We start from the raw sequence: 27,404 nt of genomic DNA on the forward strand, positions 1-27,404 counted from the left end.
ATATTTTTCTTCTGAAGAGCTCCTCCCTAAAACACGGCTTCAAATTGCTGCACAACAGACAAAGGCTCATTTCCTCTTTTGTTTTGTTTTAATTTTTTTTATCTTTAGTGGCCAGCAAACATGGATGGTATACAAACAATTCTGAAATTCCTTATTAACCAGAAAACTGCCATTGGCTACAGTTTTATGGCTCTACTGACAGTGGGAAGTGAACGCGCATTTTCTGTTGTTGCTTTCAAGTGCCCCTGCAGCAGTGAAAACTTCACGTATGGCTTGGTATTTCTCTTTGCCCCAGCCTTGGTGTTGCTAGTCATTGGGTATTTCCTGAATAGCAGGACCTGGAAACTCTTCACAGGTTGCTTTTTGAACCCCAGGAAAATATTCCCCAAAGGGAACAGCTGCCGTTTCTTTTATGTCTTTGGACAAATCACCTTACATGCCCTGATAGCCCCAGTGATGTGGCTTTCTGTGGCTTTGCTCAATGGGACTTTTTATGAATGTGCCATGAGTGGCTTACAAAATCCTGGGTACTTAAATGTGCTTTGCAAGAATAAATCTGTCAAGTGCTGGGAAGAGCTGTACAAAGTAGTCTGTGGCAAAACCACCATGTCCTTTGCAGAGAGTGAGGAACTAAAACTGACACTTCAAGCACAGTCTCAGGTAAGGAAAATAGAGTAATAACTTTTTTCTCTGTGATTTGTATTAATTGTCTCATTTATCTGCATAAGATGGTGACCAGAATGCTGGTAGAACAAAACAAAAGAAAGTGGAATAAGTGAGAGGAAGGCTCTAATCTTCTGACCGATGCTGAGTTGTTGCCTACTTCCACAGCAGTCTCCCTAACGGCAGGGTGAGTAAAACTATCAGATCCTAGGGAGAGAGGGTAATTCTTGTGAGAAGAACAGATTTTGATAGAGAAGACAGAAGTAGTCTTATCCATGTTACAAAAACAACTTGTATATTAATACTAAAAGCAAGGTACAATTTTTCCAAACAGGCTGTGTGATCTGCCTAATACCATCTGCCTAATACAAAAACAATTTTTAAGCATCTAATTTCCTGTTCACTGTTTATATCACTTGTCTATTTTTGCATTTCCTTCCTCTCAAGTAATGAAAAATGTCTATTTAGTTTGACTGCTTTCTAAAATGTTTGTATAGTATGAAGGAAACTAGATCTATAATGAAATAACAAAAACCTGCAAAGATATATTATTCACATCTCACAACCATATTTTACATTTTTGTGTTGCTTAGTGATGTCAGAAAACTGAGAGAAAAGGAATCAAAGTAAACTAAAGAGACAGCAAAGCAGTCCACAGGAAATTGGAGAAAGATGACAGTCAGGATACTGCATGACTCTGCAGTGTCAACAAATGATTATCATGCAGCAACTGTATTTGAGTATAACTGTTTCATGTCCTAGAATCAGGTGGTTGTTTTTTTCAGGTCCTAGTGCACTACATGTTTGGGTTGCATGGGAGTGACTTCTTGTTTAAAAAAATACTTGAGTATTTGTGGGAAATAATAAAAATCAACTGGGCAAACTCAAGTCTAGTAGTGTGTGAGCACATAAATCACAGAAGTGCAGCACTCCTATTGAGAGAAGGAAGCACATGAGGTATGAAAAGGATGGATAATACAGAAAAAAATTAGGTGTGGAATGCTAACAGCTGGTATAAGCCTGCTGAGAAACTAATCAAAATGACACTATTCTTCAATGCCACTCTCTAAAGTTTTCCAGACAAGTCACAAGTCAAAATTTGTTCTTTGATTCTCTTACTTCTATAAGGAAACTCTGTAGTAGATAACAGATGTTACGTGTTAATTTTTGAATACCAATGCAGAAGTTCATACATGACAAGCTATAGTCCTTCCTATCAGTTCTATTAGTGCTGTGCAGAGGACAAACATTCAATTCCACAAGTTACTGTGTATGTGAAATTTAGGTTCTTTCCACTATGAAATGAAAGCAAAGCACTTCTGCAAAGAGAAATTGTGTCAGCTGAGTCATTTGGTTGCATATAGCTGGTTAGAACACTGGCTTGGTACGTAGAGGAACCACGTTCAAATCCTGCTTTGCTTAAATCAGAGTTCAGTTTTTCATCCCAAATCAAAGCAAATAAGGTCGAGCAGGGTCTGAACCCACAGCAGTCAATATCGTAAACACCAAAGTAAATCTCTTTCTCAGAACATGCCTGACAAACTGTTGCAACTGACAGGTTACTGTAAAACATTTGCTTCAAAAACTAGGTCTGTAAAGTAAAATGTTTCTGAAATGTTCTGACCAGTTCTATGGCAAGGGTCAGAAATTACACAAAAACCAGTATAAATAATTGGAAATCAGTTCTAATTTGTAACAGAACAGTTACAAATTCAGTGCACGTAAACCACTTTCAAAATAGCCGAAACTGGTTTAAAATAAACCTGGATGGATGTAATATCAGACTTAATTGATTTAGGTTAAAATGGTTTATTAAACTTCTGTCCCAGATCTCCTCCAGATTCAAGTTAACTCACCGTCCCTCAGCATCCCAGAATGCTTTGCAGGGTGGGCGGGCTAGCCTTGGACCAATCTGTCTGCTCCAGCAGAGCAGGAGGCATGCCCTACTGCCCCCTGGCTTCTGACCTGGGCCACTGCAAGCATGTGGCTGCATTTCTGGAACGAAAAGCGAAAGTCTGTTCACTTGCTTATGGTTCAATCTGTGCAGCTTAGACCAGCCTGTGAAGATTGAACTGATTCAGCTTTGGGCCTTTTGAGCATCAATACAGAACTGGGTTTCATTCTGGTCTCTGGTCCAAATGTCTTCAAGGAACTGTGTGATAGCACTTCCGCCACCACCCTAACACAAGGACTAGAAGTGCTGGAGGTAATAAAAAGATCTGGTCAGGAATTTTTTGAGAGACCACTGATTCATAAAAACCAGAAAAGTTTGTGGGAATAGACCACCTGAGATCTACTGATTTGAATCTTCTGATTCAAAACATTTGGGGGAAAAAAATCCACTTAATTGCTTTTCATTTTACTTTTAAATTGTAGTTAAATTATAATAAAACATTAAACATTGAGTTCTGACAACAATTAAAAGTTGTCAGAATTAAATTATTCAATTGGCCTGGTGCACAATTTTTTTCTGGGTGACTACTGTGTGACAGTATTTTGCAATTTCAACTTTTTCATCTCAATTTAGGATAGGTGACGTTTTCAGGGAATTGGAAAATTATTTCCTACCCACCTCTGATGATATACTTCTTTTTGGTGTAATAATATGTAGTCAGAAATTTCAAATATATTGCACTGTTCCTTCATATTTTTATGAAAAAATATCCTCAGCTTAAGCTTTGACAAGTCTCTCTAACCTATTGAAAGAGATGGTTGGATAGAAATAAGACTGCAGGGGTCACTTCATTTGCAAACAAATAATGCTTTGCTTCCTCATTTTGATTTAAAATTTCAACTCATATGTTAAATTATGCAAAGGGGGCAGAATGTTTTGCATTTAGTTCATGACTCTGCCACTGATGGCACATCCAGATGTGCTTAGATGGTTGGTTTCCCAGGGCCAAGTAGCAGTGGCACACCTTATGCTACAACTACTTGTCCCCGGGGAATGGCTGTGCCATGCACAATTTGGTATTTGGCAAGTTACCCGGGTAGGTGGGGTAGGGGAGGCTGGGGCCAGCACAGTGCTACCCCCAGTAGCCTTAGCTGGGGTCCTGGGAGCCTCCTGGGGCCGCAGCCACAGTGATTCTGCCATGCAGAGCCTGGCCGGCAGCTGCAGCACAGCTCCAAGTGTCCCAGCTCTGCTTTTCAGCAGCGCCTGCTGTCTGAGTGTGCACTGTGCCATTTTCTTTTTCCTGCAGTTTTCTTTGACCCTTGGATACCCGCAGAAAAAATAAACCAGTGCAGTGCATGCTTGGGCAGCATGCTCTTGTAGTGTGGTGAACACCAGACTTTGCAGAATGGGGCACTGCAAACGTGTTTCCGGTGCCACTTACTGCACAACCACGCTTATCTGGACATGCCCTGATTTCCCATGTGACCTTTGACAACCCACATAATCTCTTCATGCCTGGGTTTTCCTCCTTTAAAATGAGGTAATATAATTTATAATTGCTCTTTTCCTGCTTTGTCTATTTCAATTATAACCTTTGCTTTATAGATGGTACCAAACACTTTATCTCCAAAAGCATTTTTGTGCATTACTGTAATAACAATAACAAATCAATCCATCTACAACATCTAAAACAAAATACAATCTATAAGGAATTCAAACTTCTTGATCTCCACATACTGCATATTCTTTGTTTGTTTGAACTTCCATTAACTTCAGTAGGACTTGGGGTACCATATGAATGAAAAAAGATATACTTTATTGATCTGTGTTTTGGATAAAAGAAGTTCACAGTGTGCTGTAAACAGATGTTGCACTTTTCTGGGAGAAAGCCTTTTATGCCAGAGTCCTAAAGGTGTTCACACCCTTGTCCTGCTTCCAGTACATGTGACATATACCAGATAAAATGTGCTAACAGTTTTTCCTGGGTGATTTAACTGCAATCCATTCTAGAAACACCTGTCAAGCTGTGCGCTGTCCGTGGCCACCTACTAGCAGAGGAGCAGCAATACAGCTTGGAAAGTCTACCTCTGTAAAAGGCTGTGCTGCTCCCATTTTGATCTGAGTCATGACCTGGGACAATCAGAGCCACTTTAAATTAAACACATTTTTACAGCTACATGGTGGCTGAGTCAAAAATACTAGTGTTTTTCTAACTATTAGGCATGTAATATTAGGCTAGTGTTTTTCTAACTATTAGGCATGTAAGTGAACATAGGTGCCTGACTGCAATTCTATTCTACTCTGCTGCTCGAGTCCCTTGAAGACAGTTAATGCAAAAACGTATGTGCATTTCCTTCCTCCTCCTCATTACTTTTTTGTCACGCAGTCTTACAGCTGAGATGCCTGCATGCTACATAAGTAGATACCGTAATGGATTTTCAAGACTTGAACAGCGGGGGTTAGAATCAAACTTAGGTATCCAAGTCCACTTATATGCCCAATAAAGCCAAAGGTAGAGCAGGGTGGCATTTTAAAGGATTCCTTCATTATGGTGTTCCAGTGCTAACCCTGGAAGGCATCAGGGCTCCCTGTTGTACCCTAATGTGAAGCTAGAATGGTGGCCACTACAGAATAGTCATAGCTATGCTTCTCTGAAAGACTTTGAGCTGTGTCTGGTCACCAACTGGTGTTGTTATGCAAGTGTCCTGCCTGGTTTAGCCTAAATTATTAAATTTTTCTGGGTGCTGCTATTTCTCTTGTCCATAAGCACAACAGTCGGACATTCCTAATCTAAGTGAAATTTTGATTTTTCAACTTGGAACCTATTTCTTTTCTTTTCCAGATTCTGGGGTGGTTTGTGATAGTCGCCACGGCTCTTTTATCTCTATTAACTACATGCTGTGCCAGTTGCCAGTCCAAAATCAGCCACCTCCAAATGAAGTTCTGGAGGATCTACATAGAGAAGGAGAAAGAGCAATTGGATCAAATTTTTCAGCTCTATGCCACCAAGCTCAGTGAACGAAACCTGAAGAGTTTTTTTGAGACCAAAGAACCAGAAGCTTTTCCCATGCCAACGTTTCAGGCATGGGAAGATGCTTCTCAGCTCTATTCTTTTAACAGTAGTGAGCAGCATTACAGCACCATTCATAGACTGGTTGAAGATGGCCAAAAAGATATAAGAGAGGAAAGAGAGACCATGCTTGATTTTGTAGATGGACGAGAAATCCCATAGTTGATGGCTGTTTTCAGCCTTTTTAATAGCTTGCCAACATTGCATATTTTTATTTGTTTTAATACTTCTATTTTGTTAATATTGGGATCTATTCCTCTACAGTTATTTTCTTTTTCCCCAATTCCTCTTCCTAATTATATGCCGCTTGCCAACATTGCATATTTTTATTTGTTTTAATACTTCTATTTTGTTAATATTGGGATCTATTCCTCTACAGTTATTTTCTTTTTCCCCAATTCCTCTTCCTAATTATATGCCGGTTTAAGAAATACAGACAAATTTAAGTTCTGTGTTTCAGAGTCCTAATACAAAACTCACTGGTGTCAGTGACAATAATTCCATTAACTTTAATGGGTTTTTCATCAGGCACTAAAAATATAAAGGACTCAGCATAGATTTCCATGAGCTAGCTTGTGCAACAGACAAATGGGACAATTTTCTGTGTAAAATATATAGCATATAAGTATCACACAAACAAAGCGATTATTGTAAGCTCATATATTTTAATAATATGTTATTGTTATAACATGTATTTTAATAGTGCATTATTTCCCACTGGAAATCTGGGAAGCTTCCCTTGCTATGGCATGAGGGTTCCCATTTATAGCCATGTCTGATTCTCAGTTGCTAGGAATTAAATCTGTTGCTGCTCTAAGACTGCAAGATGTGGTTTGTCTGGGATTTCAGCCAGCATACGACCAACAGTCTGAAAGGAAATACCATATTTTGAGAGAAAAAAGGAAATGCTTTTGTATTGGGGTAATTTGTTTAAGTTATACTAGTGTCTAGCAAGCAGCTCACAGTTTTTAGAATCAGCTTGGGCAGAGATGAATTTGCAGGCAGAGTGCAGGTGACATGACCATAGAACCAAGGTCTGTGAAAAATGTATTTTATCACATGACCCTGTAGTTTATCACAAGCCTATGAGATTCATCCCATGCATGCTGCCACAAAGTTTTATAGCTCCAGGTTAAGACATTAAAAAATGGTAAAGGCAGCTACTAAGCTCCTTTGGGGTAAATCCTTTGGGTAACTGGCAGACTTCTCCATAGCTTTTTACCATGAATCTGCCTGACTGTATATCTACACAGTTCATTAAATCAGATTATTTTAACAATGAGCTAATGTTGTATATCCTTTTAATCTATTTACAGCAAATGTATTCACTGTGCTCACTGCAAAAAGATGCCTATTATTTGTTTGTTTTATTTCCTGTGCTATTATATCCAGGAGTGTATACATGCATGAGATCTATTTGGGATCCATTTAGGATTTTTATTTATAATTGTGGAATAGAAATTAGAAAATTAGAATACTTGTTGGGTTAATAATCTTTCACATAAGTTTTTCAATTTTGAGGCAGAACTGAAATTGATTATCCTCATCTTGTGTGAAGACCCATTATATGCCCGTCCTTTATTGGCAATATTCACTGGTACCACCAATAGTGGGAAAAGCTAAGGATGCCCCATCACTCATGAAGCAAAGCCACATGCCCAAGCACACTAGACACTCAGCTGAAGTAGAGCTGGCATTCACATTTAGGCCTTATTCCTTCATTGTCCAGAACTAAATTCTATGGGCATAAAGAATGTTTTTAAAGGGATGCACTTTTCAATGAATTACAGTGTAAAGAATATAGTCCTAGCAAAATATGCAAAACAATTACTGTACATCATGGTCTTTTAGCCTTTCTCAGGTGTAGAGTCAAATGAATACTGCAGAAAATTATGAAAGAAGAAATGTTCATTCATACAACAACTACAAATCTACAAATTCATTTTGATACTTATGTTTTATTTACTTTCCATAAACATTCATGCAATCATGTTTACTGGCCAAAATACTCATTGAAAGAGAAATTTTGAGACACCTGTATGGAAGCATATGCCAAAAGTATACCTATTTTTCAGGGTATTTTTAATAGAAATAGGAAAGGGTTAGTGCTGTTGTACAAGACATTGTAAGACCCCATTTGTGTGCTTGCCATCTATGTACTAGAAAAGGAGGAAGTTAAACTGCAACACCTGAAAGAAAGGATTATTAGGATGAATACAGGAAACTATATTCTGAGAGGAGACTATTAGAGCCTGAGCTGTTTAGCTTAGTAAAACAAAATTTCAGAAGGATATGATTACTCTTTATAGATACACTTGAGTTTTTTTCCCTCTCTCTCTGTCTTTGTGTGGGTTTTTTCATTTTCATTTTTTGGTGAATAATTCCTGATGAAGAAAAAGAGGTATACATTCATTTAATGAATTATTTGCTGAAAACAGTTGACTTAGTTCTATTCAATCTTCCCTCAAGGAAAACACCCATTTTTACTGATGGGAGCTTTGTATTAGTAAATACAACAGGCCACAGACCTAATGGTCATAGTCAGATTAGAAACCCAAGGTGAAACAAATCTTTGTTCAAATTTCAGCAGCTTTTGTTTTCTGGATGTTCTGTAAGCTGAGTACTGAATAATCCATACTCCCCCCATATACATGCACAATGTGGAATAAGACAGATATGCAGTTATGCACTAAAGAAATCAGTACTGGCCCTCATTCAAGTATCCTTATTCCAAATGGCTTCATAGATTCACAGAATTTAAGGCTAAAAGAGACCAGGCATGACTTTATACAAAAGATGATCACTTCCATCAGTGCCCCTGCCAGGCACTCTTTCAAATTGCAGATATATAGATGCCTGCTCTCAGAAGAGGATTCTAGGCTTTGGATCCCAGCTGGATGAAGGCACCTCCATGGAGATCTGACTCAGGGACCTAAGCTCTGCAGGTGGATAGGCATGTATTACTTATGTACATTGTCTCCTGTTGCCTACAGCAAGCTCTCTTTTTGGGATCCCATTCTCAGATGCACTCCTTAGGAAGCCAAAGTACCCTACATGGGGTTCCAGATTCCATGTTAGGGGCCAGATGCCTAAAAATCAGGCATTGAGGTGCTTAATTTGTCAGTGCCTACATCCCTTATTAGTTGTAGTCCAAGGATCTGTATAGCTTTTCCTATACTTTTCTTCCAAAGCATCTTCAGTTTAATTTAAATTGTCATATGGATGTTTGGAACCTTTTATAGAAAATCAGTTGAGTGCCTCTCAGTTTGACCTTATGTTTTCAATTAAAATTTATCTGGCATGCATCCTGTAAACATTCCTTCCAACAGATACCACAGACTCTGCTTTTATTAATGTTGTCTCTAAGCTAAATTTTTCAGTTGCAATATTTTGCAACTGTGTGGGTGAGGCCTCAAATGGAGGATGGGGTCCAGTTTGGGGCACTGTACTAAAAAATGCACACAAAAAAAATTGGAAAGAGTTCAGAGGAAAGCAACAAGGTTGTCTGAAAACATGTCCCACGAGAAAACTGAAGGTAGCCTGCACTGCACAATGCAATGATGTGAAGAGATACCAACTTACTCTGAATGAGCTAGTTCAAATTGTGGAAATTGTACAGCTGCAACAACATGACATTTCTATATTTCATTATGTCTAATTACCCTGGGAAAAGTACTGCACCAATACAGCTATACTGCTTCTAGTACCTAAGCTGGCTCAAATAGAGGTAGCTCAAATATCTGCACACTATACTGTTAAGTTATATAGACATACCTTGAGAAAGGATATTGGTAACCGTCTTCCAACATGTAAATGATTGTTATAAAAGGGGATAGTAATCAGATGTGTAACTAGCAATTTCAGTTCCCTGGGCAGAGATGTGCCAAAGAGCTGGCAGGGAGGAGATTCTGAATACCGGAGAGTAAGGATGTGGAGCATCCTGGGATGCTGTTCTGAAACAGTGGCCAGGGCTTGATCACCCTGCCCTAGATCACTGATAGTGATTTTTTTTTTCCTGGACTGAGTGGGGATAACTTGCTTAATTCATAGCAGAGATGATTTAGATTAAATGTTAGGAAAATCTTAATTAAAAGGATAGCTAAGCATGGGAGCCACTTTCTCAGTAGGTCCTGGGATATCTTTCAATGGAGTTTTTAAGAACCAGCAAGACAAACATCTTTCAGGTACAGTCTATGGCAAAGGTACCAAACCCATCTGGCCCTGCAGGCTGGAGAAGTTGTGAAGGGCCAGTTCTGGTGCATGAAGCCAGTGCGTGGGCTGGATCCATAGGCACAGAGCTGTGTCATCTAGCCTGTGGGGCTCACAATTTGGTGATGGCAGTGTTAGTTGCCACAGTTTCTGGAGCCATGGTCATTGCCACTCCTCCCAAAACCAAATTTCCAACTAGTGGGCCGTCCCATGGGCCAGAAGACGTAGTTCTACAGGTCAGATTTGCTCTAGCATCTGATGAAGCAAGTTGTCACCTAAGAAGGCCTTTCTGAATGAGTTACTGTATGGTGCCACCCTGCCATGTGAGTTGTAATTCACACAGTTTATCCTCGTATCAATCCCTATGGGCTGATGTCCCCATAAAACTATGTCTACCACAATGCATTGTGGTCATAGGACTCCCATGATGTACTTTAGTGGTTCAAGCAAAGCACAAGAGATCACTGTCCATTGTGAAAGATAGACTACCTGGGGAACTTAGCCCAGTAGGACGTGGGTCATAAGGCAAACAAATTACAGCTCCCATTAGGTCTTGTTCTAGCTCAAGTGAATGCAGAAATTGTTGATGCTGACCATATTCAAAACCAGAATAAAACTTTGATCTTACAAATTTTCTTATGGAAAATTTAGAATCTGCATTAATCATAATTTTCAAAAGAAGACAAAAAATTAAAAAGAATTCCCACCTAAGACTCCTACTACTTGCTGCATCCCTTAGTTTTCTAATAAATTCTCTCTCTAATAAGAACATCTTTTTCTCATTTAAATATGAGAATTTTACTATGCCCACCCTGCATTATCAAGATTTCTGTTACTGAGGAAAATAAGTAGTTAAGTGTGCTAAGTGCTCATATGCTTTCCATTTAGTTTCAGCTGCGCTTCACATTAGACTATTAGGTCTATTGCTTTCCAAAGTCTATTGTTAAAATTTCCTGTGCAAGGCAGAACTCACATGGAAACTATGCAAAACCATGAAAGGAGTACAAATTCATTTAAGGTAAAACTGCAAGAATTAAAACTGGAAATTGGAAATGTCTAACCCTTCAGGATAACTATACTGGATGTTAAGCTGTGAATAAGAAAATATATTTAAAGAAATTCAAACAACAGCTAAGAAATGGACTTTATTGTCATTGCAAATTATGACTGGCCACACAGTTCTTGAACCTTTCTAATCTAGCTCCTCTGAGGGTAAAAGGAGGTCACCTGAGGAAAGAGGAATAGCTCTTTATCCAGACCTCCTTCATGAGGAGCAGGTTTTGGCACCTGTACCTGAAGGGAAGTAAACTGAATGGAGTGTTTTGAAAAGCTGGTCCTTAACCTCTTTATCCTATCCCCATATATCTGAAACAGGTAGGTAACACCAGTATCTACTGAGGCACTTATATGCCCCCCCCTTGCTGTAGCACCTGCCAAATATTGATGGATTTAACAGTGCTGTTCCCATGAAGGAACATATATTATTATCTTTCTTGTGTGGAAGCCAACCGAAGGCCAATAAATGTCATACAGCAAAACTAAATTAATTAGCATTTATAAGGTGCTTGGAAACAACTGTACTGAGTATCTTAGACATGTACGCAGATAAAATACTAATAGGGCCACTAGTTTTCTTTGATATTTAACAGCATTCCCATTATAAGTCAACTGGCAATTTTTTTCCTAGCACCACACAATGCATTGCACATATAAGTGATGGATCCAAATTAAAGAATGGATGAGATAAAACACCCAGACATAGAAATCAGAATTTTGATCGGATAATACAATTCTCAGTACCCCAAAATTAAACTGCTAAGAAGTATCTTTCCTATTCCACTAGCAACCATGCTGGCCAAAAATAGCATTTTTTCCTAGCATAGTTTTATTCTTCTAGAGCACTTTTCCATAAACACTGTTTAGATATAATGTGATACTCTAAAGGCCTTGGCAAGTCACCACTGATTTCATAGATTTACAGACGTCTCATTTCTGCTTGCAGTACAGCACTTTACTTTTCAATTTACTGCCCACTACTAAGCACAGCAACCTTTCATGTACACTTTTGCCATTCCCCTGGGGTCTGAAAGGAATATTTTCCAAGCATTGATAGGCTTACAGAAGGCTACCACTGTGATTTCAAGTGTTTATCTTTCAGCATAGGACTTTTGGTAGAAGAACTGATCACGGTTCCATCCACTCCCTCTTTCAACTTGCAATTTAGGGGTCACATCAAGAGGAGGAAGGGAGGTGGCCAGAATGGCTAGTGATCCCTGAGTTAGCAAAATAATCTCTGCTTTTCAAGGGGCCGGTCAGAGCGTTGGTCTGTGCTGAAACTAAAATTAGATGGAGTTTTTTAGAATTGGTTTGCATGTGGCCCATGACACTGGAAATTTTAGTGGATTGGTGATCTTGGAGAATATAGAACAAAATCTCCCATGGAGAGCTTGCTGCATTTTAGAATGAGTCCTAATTAATCCGTAGACTAAAATTCTAAGCCTCATCTAAACCTAATGTGGACCTGGATCCAGACTTGAACATTGCCTCCTCAGCTCATCCCTGTTTCTAATATGTTTCTACAGCTGTTTCCCCACTCTCTTTCTGACCGGTCAGTGAATGGAACATCCATTGGATTTTTAGAAAAGTGAGTGGTTTTAATCAGGGTTATTACCTCTTTTTTCCCTATTCCACAGCAAGTCACAGGACCTGCTATGTGGGAATTTACTTAACAGTATGGGAACAAATTGAGGAAGTGTTTACTGTGGCTGATCATTGCTTTATTTTGGTCCCACTGCATTAGTGTATAAATTCTCAGAACCTGAGTTTCTGAATGACTAGACTGGTTTCATGGCAATGTTACACATAACTTCTGCAACTGAACAAGTGTTCTGGTTTCCAAAGGACTGCAGAATCAGAATCATAGAGTTACAAAATGTTTTCTCAATACAGCTGCTCACTTTAACCCACAGGACAAGAGAATCACACCTGAAAACGGTGATAAGTGAACAATGTTGAAGAGATCCAAAAACATCAGTCTTCCACCCCATTACATTTTTGCCCATGATTTAAGCATCATAATCATTACCCTAATTTAGTTTTATGACCAATGAGGTTAAAAAGGGAAATTAGGGGCATTTATAGATGTGCTCCAGGAGGCAGCGAGGTGGGTACTTTAATTAGCAAGCTGCGCTAATTAAAAGGGTCCAAGTGTCATGTGTGTCAGCGTCCCCATGATGAAAAACTGGTAGCAGGGTGTTTTGAACTAAAGTTCGTTCAACAAGCTTTAGTTCAAAGCACCCTGCTACCATTTTCCAGTGTGGGGATGCTGATACATGTAATGCTGCAGTGGGTTAATTTCTGCACACCAGCAGACTTAATTAATCAAGTCCGCTCCAATGTGCTGGATTTACAGTGCATCAGAGCAGCCTCTCTGTATGTGTGTAAGTGCCCAAAGTATTTAATAATCTGCCAAGTACCAGTCAGTCTGATAACGAGATGAGAAATTAACTTACATAAATTGGTAATGCCAGAAGCTTAAACCTGCCTGTGTTTATCTTAAATTATTTCCTTTATTGCCATTTATTTTTTCACATGCATTATGCAAAAATCCTTAGTTCTGTTTCTCTGAAGAATTCCCAGTTTAAGAAATTTGATGGTTAAATTTCAAAAGCTAAATTGTTTTGTCAAAGATTCAGAAATAGCTTCCAGCTACTGAATCATATTGTTGTTCCATAAAGGCAATAGAACTATGGATGCTTTCACTAAAAGACTCTTTCTAGCTTGCTGAAAATAGTAACAAGAGGAAAATGGCGGTGGGGGGGGTAGTCTTGTTCCCAAAGGTAGCCTTTCTCTGCTATTATTTGTGTTCAATCAACTGCACTGCAGAACAAAACAAGGAGAGAATAAGTTAGGCCCTTTTAAATAGTGAGGACTGTTGAGAACTTCAAACATCTAGCACAACTAGAAAAATCATCTAATGTCTAGTACTAACATGTGAAAACAATGGAAAGTACATCTATATAAACACACAAAAGAAGAGAGGAAAAACAAGGGAAAAATATGATGCATCAGCCTGGCCTTATTCCTTAAAAGAAAGAAGCCATTTTGAATACAATAATTGCAACGCTAGTTATTGGTGGACATTATTCTGTCTTGCATTCAATAGCTATTGTCATTTCAGAAAATTTCTCTGCTTTAGCTTGGCTTTTCTGGGAGTTCCTACACACTTCGTTCTGAGTTTTGAATATATTCTGAACAGTGAGATCTAGACACAGATATGAAAGACTTCACAACTCTCCTCCCTTCATTGCTGACCACTGGTAGCGTCTTCATGAAACATAGGGTTTGTGCTTACTAACATTACAGGGAGGGCTCTGGTTGCTGCACCAAGAACCTGGCCTGCAGTTGCACCAGTGGATCACAGTGTGTGCATAGAATAAGTGACGATGGAGGCAATTCATTTCTCAAAAAGCCAGCACAAAATTTCTGGACCTGTTCAAATTTAAAAGTGAATTTACAGCTTTACACCACAAGCTTAGGAAAGTCTGGAATTTATTTATTTGGCATATTCATGAGGAGGGCCATGTCAGCCTGAAGTCAGGCAGAAGGCATATCACTACCCTGCCTTCTATTTGAAATATTGTAATGAACGAGCTCTTACTACCCAATGCACATTTATGTTACCTTTTCCTTTCCTAGGTGGTTAGGTAATGAGATACATTTAGGGTGCATCTACATGAGATGTTTACTGTAAAGTAGACTAATTAGCTGTGCAGTAAATATTTCAGCATCTACATGTGTGCCCCTATTAGGTTAGAGTAAACTAGTTTACTCCTCAGCAATATTTACAAGTACTATCCTGCTGCAGAGTAAAAAATGCTGCAGTAGTGCACATTTAGATGCTGCCACAGCTGGCTGGGGTACAAGGGTGCTTCAATACAGCAGCTGCCTGCTGGCTAGCCTCACACCAAAGCACCATCACACCCCAGCCAGTCCCTCCACCGCATGTTGAGCTGAGGGCGGGGGGTTGGGGGAGGAACAGCCCTGGGCTGTTAGGCTGATGCCCTGGGACCCCCTGCCAGCTGGGGCTGCTCCAATCCAGCTCATTGTGCTGCGAACCTGGGTACACATGAAAACGTAATGTACTAACTTGTGCAGTTTGTGTATATTGCCCTTTACTGAATTTTTAAAAAATCGGTTGGATGGACAGCAGATAAAGGAGGAAAGTTAAGTCACTGTAGCCTGGGAACTTATCCTAGGTGAATGAGTCCTGTTCCCAGTTCTTAAATGTACATTATTTAACTACTGTGATTAAAAGCAGTCATAACTGTGACAAGCATACACATCTACTTCCCCAAATAATAAAATAGAAATAAAAAAACCTGAATTAACTGGTTCAGTTCAGAGGTTTCAGTCAAGACCACCTTACAGAAGCAGATAAAAGCTGTAGGACATTGTGTTTTTCTCTCTCCCCCACTCCTTCGCCCCCACCCCATGTATCCAATTAGTTAAAAAATATAACAGCAAAAGTAGGAATTACCCATTACTAGGAATTACTAGTTACTGTCACCGGGTTCATTTTCAATAATGTTACCATACAGCAGCACATATGTGGCCATTTAGTCACACTGTTCTTTCAGCGGACTTGTTAACATCTTATTGTCTTGAAGGAGAAGTCAGTGAAGTTCTATATATGCCTGTGCTGTACATCCCAGCATGTCAGTAAAATACGTAGTACAGATCTGTAATTACTAAAATGCTCTTTAGGTCACATCTGTATGTGCTGCCAAGGGGCACATATACAGCTTTTTTGGCCCATAAATCTCTACATGCAATCCTAATCCACCTGGAGGAAAGCTACCAACCTAGTTGGACATTTAGATTCCTTATGTCACTGGGGACCAACCTTTCTGACAGGCATCATAAATTATCCTTGCACCTTTCCTGACTGCCACTCCAATCTCTTTCCCCTGCTGATCTGCTGCCCTGCTTTCTGCCCTATCTGTCATGTGCCCCAAGCTGCCACATGCCACATAGAAAGCCTAACCATGCCACTTGTGTCACACGTACCAAGGTCGGCCATCCCCACTTCAATATTTTGGTTTTCTAAGCATACTCAGAAAGGAATCACCAGGGCATCTACCTTCATTTATGCTCTGTTGAGATCCTAATCTGCCCTTGGAAGCATCCCAGAAAGACGCAGAATGAACTTCCCACATTTTATACTGTTGGTCAAGTGGTTAGGCTTCTTGCCCATCTCAGCCAGATGGAGTATAAAAAGCAGTGTGTTCATAAAACTACGTGCAGCTCGCTGTACTCACATAAGCCTTATCTGATTATCATCCCACTTCACGTAGACATTTCAACCACTCTTATGGTTAATGATGAGTCCTTTGTCTTAATTTTACTATTGTGATTTTAACTTAATAATCTAGATGCAATAATATTGACTGAATAGTGCCTATATTTTATTTTTGGCCTTCAAGAGTCTGGCTTGAAATAAAATAACTGTTCTTGTGTCTCCTCTAGCATCTTAACTCCAGGATCTGGACAAACATCACATTAACACTGGTATAACTTGCACTGGTTTTGTACAGCAGTATAAGTCCTACAGAGGACATAAAACCAACTTTCTGAAGGTTGCTTCTGCAGTAGGTGCCATTATAGCATTGTGCTACTAGGTGGTGGGGAAGCTGTTGTACTTAGCAGACTTTGGGACTGATGGCACCTACGCCAGGGTAACTTACACAAGTGTTGTTTTACTTTTATTTTTCCCAGGATAAATCTATATCAGTGTCCAGCAAGTTACGTTATGTGCCCAGCCTTATACCAGGATAAGGTCAGTGAAAGTATATCTAGGCCCTTACTAATCTGTTAGTCATCAGAAGGTATATAAAACATGGGCTGCATAGGAAGATTCCTTCTGAAAGTTAAATGGTTAGATGTATTCAAGTACAGGGGTCTACAACCTATGGCCTACAGGTTGGCCTGCAGGGGTCTTGGCAGCATTTAGTGGCAGGGTGTTGTGCCATGCCATAGCTGGGCAGTGGAGAGTTTCAACCAGGCCTCTGCTGGGCAGCAGGAAAAAGCAGTGGCAGTAGCAGCCATAGCAGCAGCCAGGTTCTAAAGCCAGCCCACCTCAGACCTGAGCCAGGTATGTCATGCTAGTCCACTACCACAAAACATTGCCGACTACTGGCATAGAACTGTATTATTCTCTTGTTGTACAGCAGAATTATAGTGTCACATATGGTTTGAAACCATACATATACCACTGAAGGGCTCTGAATGCTCAATAAAGCAAAGAACAGTCTCCTGTAGTTGAGAGCAGGCTTAAGTCGGAGTGCTGTTAGATGAGAGTAAGCTCTAAAACAAGATATTTGCCTGCCACCTGGAGCATTTGTTAATGTGGAAGATGACATGTTCTCTTGCCCTTCTGCTTTATAGCACCTTCACATGTGACAGGAGATTTAAGCAGCTGATAAATTAACCTCTCTTGGGCCACGTCTACACGGGATGCTGACTGCAGTTGTTGCTGCGCAGTCATTTAGTACTTGCATAACCAAGTACTAAATGATTGTGCAGTAATGGGTGTTAATGCACAGTAGCATTCTGGCATGGTTGCCTAGTGATGCTTACTGCGCAGTAACTGGCTACTACTGTGCAATAGCTCATTACTACTATGCAGTAGCATCGCATCACGGCTCATGCCTGACAACACTATTGTGCAGCAGTAATGAGCTACTGCACAATAAGTGTCTTATGTAGATGTGGCCTTGGAGATGAAAAAAGGTTGGAGAGGAGAAAAGGCCAGACAATAAGAACACAAAGGAATACCAAGTCTATTTGATTTTACTCTTACTTACCTGTGCAATCATGTCTGCAATTTCCGAATAGCTATGGCACTTCCTCACAGCTGAACGAGCTAAAAAGTCTTCAATGAGTCTTATGCCAATGCCATATCCCCTGAGGCAAAGAAAAGAAAATTATGTGCAAAAACTAAATAAGCACTTTAGCTGACTGAGAATGTAATGACATAATTGCCATCAATATTTGGCAAAGCAATGGATAGTCTCTATATTGATCCATATTTTACCTATGACATTTATTTGGGATGAATTTGGCCTATTTTAGATTTTGATAAGCATTTTTTAAAAAGAAAAATAGAAAATAAATACCAACACCCCTCTCCCTGTGCTCAGTTGGCAGTGTTTTACAGTGGTTCATGTTTGCATTTTTTCCTGGACAATTTCTCAAGTGGAGTTACATTTTGATTGCTTCTATTTAGGTTTTTATGCTGAGCCCCTTATAGGGATATACTAGTTCCACATGCTAGTCTTTTGCTTCTGTGACTCACTAAGCCCAGCCTGCATACTTTGGAAGCTTTTAGGAGACATTTGCACTCTGTTTTTCAGAGAGAAGTGTTGTATTTTGTTTAAGCTGTAGCAATACGCTACTATTTATTACAATCATTTGTTACAAGAACAGTGCTGTTCTAGCCCACTGCACACTGTTCATTCCTTTGGAGCTCTCAGAACCTTTACTTTCTGTGATACAAATGACTTAATACTTTAATAACAGCCTTATAAAATTATAAATCCATCTCCGGTAAGGCCTCTGTCAGGGAAGGAAAAAAGGAGACTTCCCTACTAGGTCACGTAACTTATTTTTTAGGTTGATCTCTAGGTGGTTCCAGAATCCATCTTAGCATGGGAAACTTGGCTCACCTACCTGGCATGGAAATCTCAAGTTGCAGAGATCATGCCCCCCCTCAAATCTCTCTGAAATAACCTCTAACATGAGGTGAGCGAGCCCCGCCATTCCAGCATTTGCTCCTCTTCACCAACGTGTACCTCTCCCACTCCTCTGCAGCTATTTTTCTTTTGTCCTGCCTTCTCCTTTTTAGTGCCTTCTTTCTTTTTTTCTCTTCCTAGCACACTCCTTCCCTTTTACCTACCACCCCCCCAAAAAGGATGCTAATCATTGTTGGCACACAGCTTCTGCAAAAAACTGGGTGCATCTACACATGTACTTTACTGCAATATCGACTAATTAGCTCTTCAGTGAAACATCACCATCTACATGTGGGTCTGTATTAGGGTGCAGTAAATTAATTAACTCCACTGTAGGATAGTGCTGTCTGGGATAGGTACTATCCTACAGCAGAGTAATTATGTGTGCCAAAACGCATATGTAGATGGTGACCAGGGCTGGCTGGGCATGAGGGTGCTACAGTGCCAGCTAGCCCCCACACTGCAGCACCTAGTGCCCCAGCCAGCCTCTCCACAACATGTTGAGATGGGGCAGATCAGCCCTGGGCTGGCAGGCTGCTCCCCCGGACCCCCTGCCAGGCAGGGCTGCTTCACCCCGGTTCAACGTGCTGCGGTTCTGGGCACACATGTAAACACTGCGTCTGGGAGCAATAAACTCTTGGGCAAACTGCACTAGAGTTCATGGCTACATATTAATTGCATGTGTAGATGCAACCACTGTGTCTTTGAGGGCAGGTCTAGACAGACCCAGGTAGCACTCTGCTCATGCTAACCCTGGAACGAGAAGTGGTGTATATTAGGTCCCTAAGCATCCACTGTTAGCACTAGGAAGATATAATTGGCTTTTAAATACTGAGATGTTCCATAAATATTTTTGTCATGGTAAATAATTTTTAGACTTCGGAAGATGAAAAGTGTATGATGCTGACATGCATGTAAATACTAGCAACTAGGTCAAATTCAGAAATGTTTTTTTTCCATTTACACTAATTGTAAACACTAATTGTTTCTGAAATTTTTCCTGTTCATTACCGGCTTTACCCAGTCCACTGAAGTTACTGATTTCATATTAAGGCTTATGACAAGAAGTCAACAATGTATTCCAGAGCTGCTTTTTGAAAGGCTGAAGTTCAAAATAACACTGTATGATTCACCAGCAAATCATGAAATATTTATTTATTGCCTTAGTTTCAACATTAGCTTCACTGATAAATATTTCATTAGCTTTTATTAAAATATGTATGTGACCAACATGAGAGAGTGCTCAGTTTATTTTTATTTTTAACCATTAGGTAAACTGAAGTGACAAGCTGCTATAGTGGAAACCTGACAGCCTTAGCTGTCATAATAGCTATGTCTATATACTGTACTGAACTTAGAACATCTCTTCCTTTTACTATAGTCTTGCATAAACAAAGAAGTAAATGAGAGTAGCTCAGGTGGCTAAGTTGTGTAACTCTAAACCAGTCAATGGTATATTAGCAGGGAAGAATATGGAACTGTGTTTATCAAACAGGGAAAAAAAGCAAAACCTTAGAGAAACAGCTTATATAGTAGGAGAGGAGCAATACACTACTCCTTACCTTACAAGCTGAGCATTTCCCAATTTTTGCCATAGAACCTGAAAGGAACATGTACAGAATATCCCAAAATGTGTGATTTGGCAAAAAAAAACCAACCCAAACAAACTGATTCCAGGTGTTCTGTCTTGTTTCTCCTTGTGAGTAAATCATAATTTTTCTCAAACTGATGAACACATGAACAGTTTCTGTGAACAGGCACTTCTCTGTAATTTGTTCAGCAGCTTATTTGATTCAGAATGTGAGATGCTTTGATTGGACATGTAGGCCATGTGGCATGTTCCTTCTTCTTTCTGAATGGATACACTTCACTCTAAGGACTTGTCGACACCATCTCTTTAGTGCTAGGACCATGGCTGAGAGCTCTACCCTGCCCATTCACTTCCCTAGGGATGCCCCAAATCTCAGATGCAAAGCAAAAAAACCATCTTAGAGCAGTGTGTCGTAGGAACAGATCTTGCTCAAAACGACACTGACTCATTTCCGGGATGCAGTGCACACTGAGTAGGAGCAAGTGGGAAAAGCATGTTTCTCAGTGGAGGTCACAGACTGGTCATAGAAAATGTATAGTTAAGCCCTTAGAATCTGGTGCTGTGCAAATACTTTTAACCCATTCAAAATATGTTCCCTGCCTATCTTCTATAATATTACTTTTTATTAATTCTTTTGTAGTAATGTCCAGGATCCTCAGTCATGGGCCAGATAGTCCTTGCTGCAAAGAGCTCACCTGTTTAAAATTCATTGCTTTGGTGGAAAGCCTGACATTTGACTGATTTGCTAGGATGTCCATGGAACTAATCACTGAAGGGATTCAGTTAAGAGGAAGACGTGTTCTAGGAATCTTCCCATGGACAAAGAGTTCTTCTGTTGAGCTCTTCTGGCAGTTGTGATAATATTTATATTGTAAGCTCCTTAAAGTTTAAAGACTGCCTTGTTTTGTACTTCATGTGACCTTAAACACAGTGCTGGTACACACAAGATAAATAGAATATAAGGTTGGAGAAGTATATGCAGTTACATGGATGTCACTTTTTGTTAGGCTGAAAATATAAGCAGAATAAACTTGATACTTACATTCTGTCTAAATATTTGTTCACATCTTCATCCTTCTCATAATCTTTACACAGCTGGGCTACCAAAGCCCCATAGGTGAGCACAAAGAGTTCTCTGCTCTGCCAAATGAAGGGAAAAATGTGGCATAGAAAGGCACAAACTAGGTTCAAACATATATATCTCTTTTTAAGCTATATTCTAATGAAACCCAACTTGTATATTTCTAAGATATTTTTGTCTATGGACAGAGAGAGCCAGGGTCAGATCTAGATTTACTTTACTGATATCCCTCACTTATACTTTAGTCTCACAAAGGAACTTTACATACAAATATTGTTGACTGATAGAAATATTAGGAACAAGACTGATCCCCACCCCCCACCCCTGTTTCTTATGTTTATAGAAGCACATGTGAATCCCAGAATGCAGAAGAATTATAATACAAAAAAGTACATGCAAGGCTAATGCCAAGCATTCTGGTTGTGAATAGTAACTGAGGCAGTGAAACAATTCAGGTCTATTACATCAGGGGCACCAATGTAAATGGTTAAATTAAATTGCAGTAATAAAGGCACATTGAATCTAATTTTCTATATTTAACATCTGTGCAAAGTGGATGTAAAAAACTGTACGTTCAGAATGGCAGCAGTTTCATTTACAATCATTTTGCCATGCTTTACATGGGTGTAAATGCCTACACATCAGCAAAGCACAGAATACGTCCCATATTCTTTTCTGTTTCTTTCAACAGTCTAATAAGAAGCCTTATTTTTACTTTTTTATTATTAATATTCCACTCCTAGTATACTGTGCCACCAGATTCATGAAAATATGGGGCGACTGCTGTAAAGACTTCAATTGTTTCACTGCCTCAGTTACTACTCAGAAACCTGAATGCTTGGCATTAGTCTTGCTTATCAATTCATGAAAAGGATCTAGTGTATTTGTGTATCCTTACTTTATTTCTGCCACATAATTAAGTACATTATTTCCAATTTTAAGCAAAGCTCTGTCCTGCCACTAATTCCACTTTCTTCTAAAAAAGACTTCAGTCCAATCAACAGGCACATAAATTATTGCATGCATTAGCCAAGAATAAATCATTAAGTGTATTCAGGAATAGCAGATTAAACCTGGAGGATTTGTCTACACTAGAAAAGGGGACCCTGGCTTGCTAAATCAGTGGTACACAACATTCTGCCTTCAAGGGCCAGAACAGTGATACAGGGTGGGTCTGCTGGCTGCCTCTTGCCAATGGGGTTAGTCTATGGACTGGATACAGCGGCTGGATTTTGCACATGAAGTCAGTCCATGGGTGCAACCTGGCTGTGGGGTGATCCCGCATGCTAAAATAATCTAATGTATGGGGTTGTGTCAACCAGCCCCCAGGGCTCTCCAGAGTTTCAAAAATTTGGTGGCAGGTGAGCAGTGGCAGCATTAATTCCTGAACCTCTGAAAGCTGTGGGAATAGGAGAAGTAGAGCAGCCACCGCTCCCCACACTTTCCCTAGAGCAGGATCACCCTGACCTTGGGAAGGAGTCCATCAGTAAGAGAGAGTGGGTGATAGCAGGCTGAATGAGCACTTGTAGTACTCCCTCCCAGTGGCGACATGTAGGGGATGCATGGGGGTGCACATGCACCCCCTGAGAGTGCTGGTGCACCCCGATTGGCCACGCTCGCCACTTAGGCAATGGGCAGGGAGGGAGATGGGGGCACTGGTGCCCCACCCTGCATGCACTGGCCGATCACTGCAGCTGCTCCCAGAAGTGGCCACAGCCACTCCCGGAAGTGGCTGCAGAGATCAGTCACAGCAATCGTCCATGGCATAACTCTCTCCAGGCATTGAGATCTGCTGCGGGAACCGCCCCACCCCGGCAGCAAGATTGGCTGCAGAGGGACTCCGCCCCTCCTCCCCCGGACAGTGAGATTGGCCATAGGGGACCAGTGAGACTAGTCGTAGGGGGGGCATGTGCCCCCCCAACTAAGGTGGCACCAGTCACCCAAGCTCCCTTCTCTTCTCAGAAATTTTCACCACTAAAAATGAGCACCTGTTTGCAATCCACAGGTGAGCAAGAAAAGTTCTCCTGCTTAACTTAGTAGGACAAAAGGCACAAGCTGACCCTATACAAAAATGGTGAGTTGATAGAGGACATTGTGACAAATGTAATATTTTAAAACATCTGTTAGAAGAAAAAAATATTTTGCTCTGGAGGAAAGTTTCCACTGAGTGTTTTTTTGGGGTTTTTTTTTAATGAAAATGTGTATTTCTGAAACAGCTTGCATATGAATTACTGAGACATCCAGATAAACCCCAGGAAATGCAGAAGCATAGACTTGCTGCATACCATATGATGAGCTGATGCAGAGGATGAAATGGTGGGCAATTGCCAATCCTACAACATAAAGAGAAGCAATGAAAAAATGACAAGGATTCACACAAATTCTTTAAGTTGCATTTGATGAAGAGCTAAATGAAAGAAGCAAAATATTATTAAATGGGGAGTAGAGGCAATTACAAGAGAAAGTTAAATTACAGTAGCAGGACTGAGCCTCAGCACTGAGAACAATGAAACCTCTGTGAACCTAGGGTTACTAAGTACTGCCACTATAAATAAGAATAATTATTCTTTTTTTTCTGTACGGGTAAAGTCACATTCTAAAGTATTCTCAATAGTATATCTCAAAAGTAATGTAGCACCATTTTTTCCTAGTCTGATTTTTAGGTTTTCCTCATCTTTATCATATGTTTATTAATATTAGTCTAATTCATTTTAAGAAAATGTGATTATCTTTCTTGGATCTCTTGAGTGTATTTTAACAAATGACTTCCTGCCCTTGTAGCAACAGGACTCTCATATCTTGCTTTACCTGTGGCAAGTTAAAGGAATTTTTTGGATGTTTCAGGCATTATGGCTGGAAGTTGTTTATAAGGGTTGTTCCTTAAGTTTATAAGGATCAATTAGATAAAAACTTATTGAGGTTAGTTTAGATAGGAATGATCTTGCATTAAGTAGAAGATTGAATTAGGGGTGCAGACAGACATTCGGGCCCCCACTGTAACTCATGTTGCTTTACTAAAAGCACCATGAGTTAGACACTATTCCCCCGCTCCCCCCAACTGTTGGGTTGCGGGGTAGAGGGAATCAAGCCTGCCTGCACTGGCCCTCCTGGCAAGAAGATGGGGACACTCCAGCAGCCTCTGAGGAGGTAGCTGAATTGTCCCTCTCCCCAACCCCACCCTCTCTGTCCCAGCTCCAGGGCTGTCAGCAGGGAGGGAGGGGAAGAAGGAAGAGAGAGAAGCAAGCAGCACTGAGATCCTGGCTGGCCTTTGCCTGACCTGAGCTGGAGGTGGGGTGTGGATCAGAGCCCCCCTAGCTCAGAATCCCCCCCAGTGGTCTGGGCTCATGAGTTGGGGGGGGTGCAATTCCAATCCACTCCTCTCTTACTAGCTCAGGCCAGGCAAAGTTCAATGCTGCTCACTTCTCTTTCCCTGCTAACAGCCATAGGAAAGAGATGGAGCTGCATCAGCCCAGCCCCCAACACACACAAAATTAACCCTAGAGAACATAAGCTCCCCAAGAAGTTCTAAAGTGAAGGGCCTAATTTGAGGTGGGTTAATTTGTCATGCAATCAGCTATGTTAAGAGCACTCTGTAGCTCTGCACATGTGCCACAGCATGGCATAGCTGTAAAGGGCTTTCAGGGGCCCTATTGTGCAAAAAATGTAACTTGTGTAAGCAGTAACCATCCCAAATGATCTCCTAAGGTCCCTTTCCAAAACTACTTTCTAGAATTCTGTTATGGTGTGGAACTTTTAAGACAACATTAGTCACTGACTTTAAAAAGAGGCAAGTGCTTGAGGTGCCTGGCATCAGTAGACATGATAGAGCTGCCCCCTGTATGATCAGGATGGAGGGGATTGAACAAGATTCTAGCAGTTTCTTGTAGTACAAACCAACATACCAGGCAGAGAAACAGGCCCGTGGATCCACCTCTATAAGGATCCCTTTGCTAAGGGCACTGATTTGGACTTCTTAGATTGCATTCCAGTCTGGAGGAAAGGTATAGTAAATGTTGTCCGCTTTCCAAGAACACCTATGTTCTTGGGAAGAACATCATCCTAAACAATAGCCCATTTGGACCAAACACTGGGACAAGTGCATGAACTACTGGAAATATAAAGCCCAGTTGTGCAAGTTTTCCATTTAGTCAGTAAAGTAAGGATTAAGGATGGACAAAAATCAGATTTTTTTATGTAATTGTATTTTTCAATAATTTTTTTTGGTTGGGATGCTTTTAAAAAAATATATACTTATATAAAAATAGTTTTAATTTAAGATATGTTAAAGCTCAAAGATATCATAATGGAATAGGGATTATAACCTCTAATTAAGTCCTATTTGAGATGCTACATTCATGTAATGTTTTTACAAAAGTTTTATAAATAGGTCACAACCGGCTATGGACTATATTAGGGGCCCAATCTTATGGGGTTCCCAGAAGCTCTTCTATAGGTTATTAAAGATTAAAGAAAACCACTCTACTCAGTGGGACTCAGTGCTCAGCCTAGAAGATCCAGCAGGGAATGGGAGAGGCCCTGTTCCTCCGAGCACTACTCAAAGTAACTAGGAATAACAGTCATAAACTGATCAAGAATACTTTTAGGCTAGACATCAGGAGGCACTACTTCACAGTAAGGGTGGCTAGGATCTGGAACCAACTTCCAAGGGAAGTGGTGGTGGCTCCTACGCTGGGGATCTTCAAAAGGAGGCTGGATAATCACCTAGCCGGGGTTGTCTGACCCCAGTACTCTTTCCTGCCATGGCAGGGGGTCGGACTTGATGATCTGCTCAGGTCCCTTCCGACCCTACCAACAATGAAACTATGAAACTATCTCATTAAGCAGCTCTGTGATGCTTAGTTTCAGTTCTCAAACTGTAGATTTGTCTCTCCAGAGATAACATCCTTGTTAACAGCAGTATACGGAAATGAGAGATCAGCTAACAGACCTGATTACTAGGGCTGTACGAAGCTTTGGTCCCTGATTTGATTCGGCAGAGATTCAGCCCAATTTGGTGGCTGAATCCCCAAATCTGAATCAAATCAGAGGACCCTTTAATCTCTCCAAATCAAATTGAAACCCTCTGAATTGATTTGGAGAGATTCGGAGATTTGGACATAGATACAGCTTTAAATGTTTTTTCTGCATACCTCTAGGTAGCAGGTGGCTCGTGAATGCTGTGATGCTGGGGTGCATGGAGTGTCCCACAGGAGCACGGGCTCTCTGGCAGACCCAGAAGTGGACTGGAAGTACTTCTGGGTTCACTGCCAAGCACATGGACACTTCATGCACCCCAGCATCACAACAATCACAAGCTGCGCCTGGTACCTCAAGGTATGTAGAAAAAACTTTTAAAGCTGTGTCTGTTTCCAAATCACTGATCCTCTGAATCAGCATTGAAACTTCAGAATCAGATTTTGGCCCAACTGAATCAGGGACAGTGCTGCTTTAACTACAACTTATCTTTTTGAAAAATATGCTACCCTGATTAAATTATTTTCAGCGATGAAGAAACCACCACAGCTCTAGGTAAATTGTTTGTGTGGTTGATTATTACTGTTCCAAGGTGGAGCTTTATTTAGCACATTTGAGCTTTTTAAGCTTCAATTTTCTGCCCAATCTTGCTAAATCTTTATTTATTTAGCTACAGATTTAAAATATCTAGCTTTAGTACCTGCTGTTTAACATCTTTCTGAGTTGCTCTTGATCAGGAAAGTATTTTATTATCAGCATATAATATAATTATACATCACTCGAATTATTCCAAATACAGAGCAAAAACAAATTATTGAACACATCCACCTTTCCATCCTTAATGTTGACAGCTGTACCACTTAATTCTCATTTTTATATTCTTTTTGTCTCAAATATATTTTAAAATTTTCCTTATCTTTAATTCTGCTTGATTTAGATAGTTCTTCATGTTCTTTTGCTTCTCTTATCAGTTCATCTACAATTACTTCTGAATTATACCCATCACTATCAACTTCCATTCTATTTCATATACAGTAACAGTTCTGTTAGCCGGCATCTTACAAGTTGGCATGCTCTACTAACTGGCATGCTGGCTCGTAAGGTGAAGTGAAACTGGTAGTGCCCACTGT

The 27,404-nt window shown here is 40.3% G+C and overlaps 2 protein-coding genes across 2 annotated transcripts in view; one reads left to right on the forward strand and one right to left on the reverse strand.

Annotated features, from left to right (window-relative positions):
* The window catches only part of TRAPPC3L (trafficking protein particle complex subunit 3L), a 29,691-nt gene extending 2,360 nt beyond the window's left edge, over window positions 1-27,331 (reverse strand). The window contains exons 1-4 of the mRNA XM_090031891.1: window positions 27,274-27,331; window positions 23,533-23,633; window positions 21,262-21,359; window positions 17,702-17,801 (exon numbers count right to left, since the gene is read on the reverse strand). Coding sequence (XP_089888017.1) covers window positions 17,702-17,801; window positions 21,262-21,359; window positions 23,533-23,633; window positions 27,274-27,331 — 357 coding nt within the window. The remainder of the gene's footprint in view (window positions 1-17,701; window positions 17,802-21,261; window positions 21,360-23,532; window positions 23,634-27,273) is intronic.
* Window positions 9-7,582, forward strand: CALHM5 (calcium homeostasis modulator family member 5). The gene is made up of 2 exons (XM_090031433.1): window positions 9-660; window positions 5,400-7,582. The coding sequence occupies exons 1-2, from the start codon at window positions 121-123 to the stop codon at window positions 5,787-5,789; spliced, it is 930 nt and encodes a 309-aa protein (XP_089887559.1). The 5' UTR covers window positions 9-120; the 3' UTR covers window positions 5,790-7,582.
* Window positions 27,332-27,404: the final 73 nt, after the last annotated feature.

The sequence above is a fragment of the Crocodylus siamensis genome, chromosome 1 (assembly GCF_052110815.1).
Source record: "Crocodylus siamensis isolate JL-2025a chromosome 1, ASM5211081v1, whole genome shotgun sequence".
NCBI lineage: Eukaryota > Metazoa > Chordata > Crocodylia > Crocodylidae > Crocodylus > Crocodylus siamensis.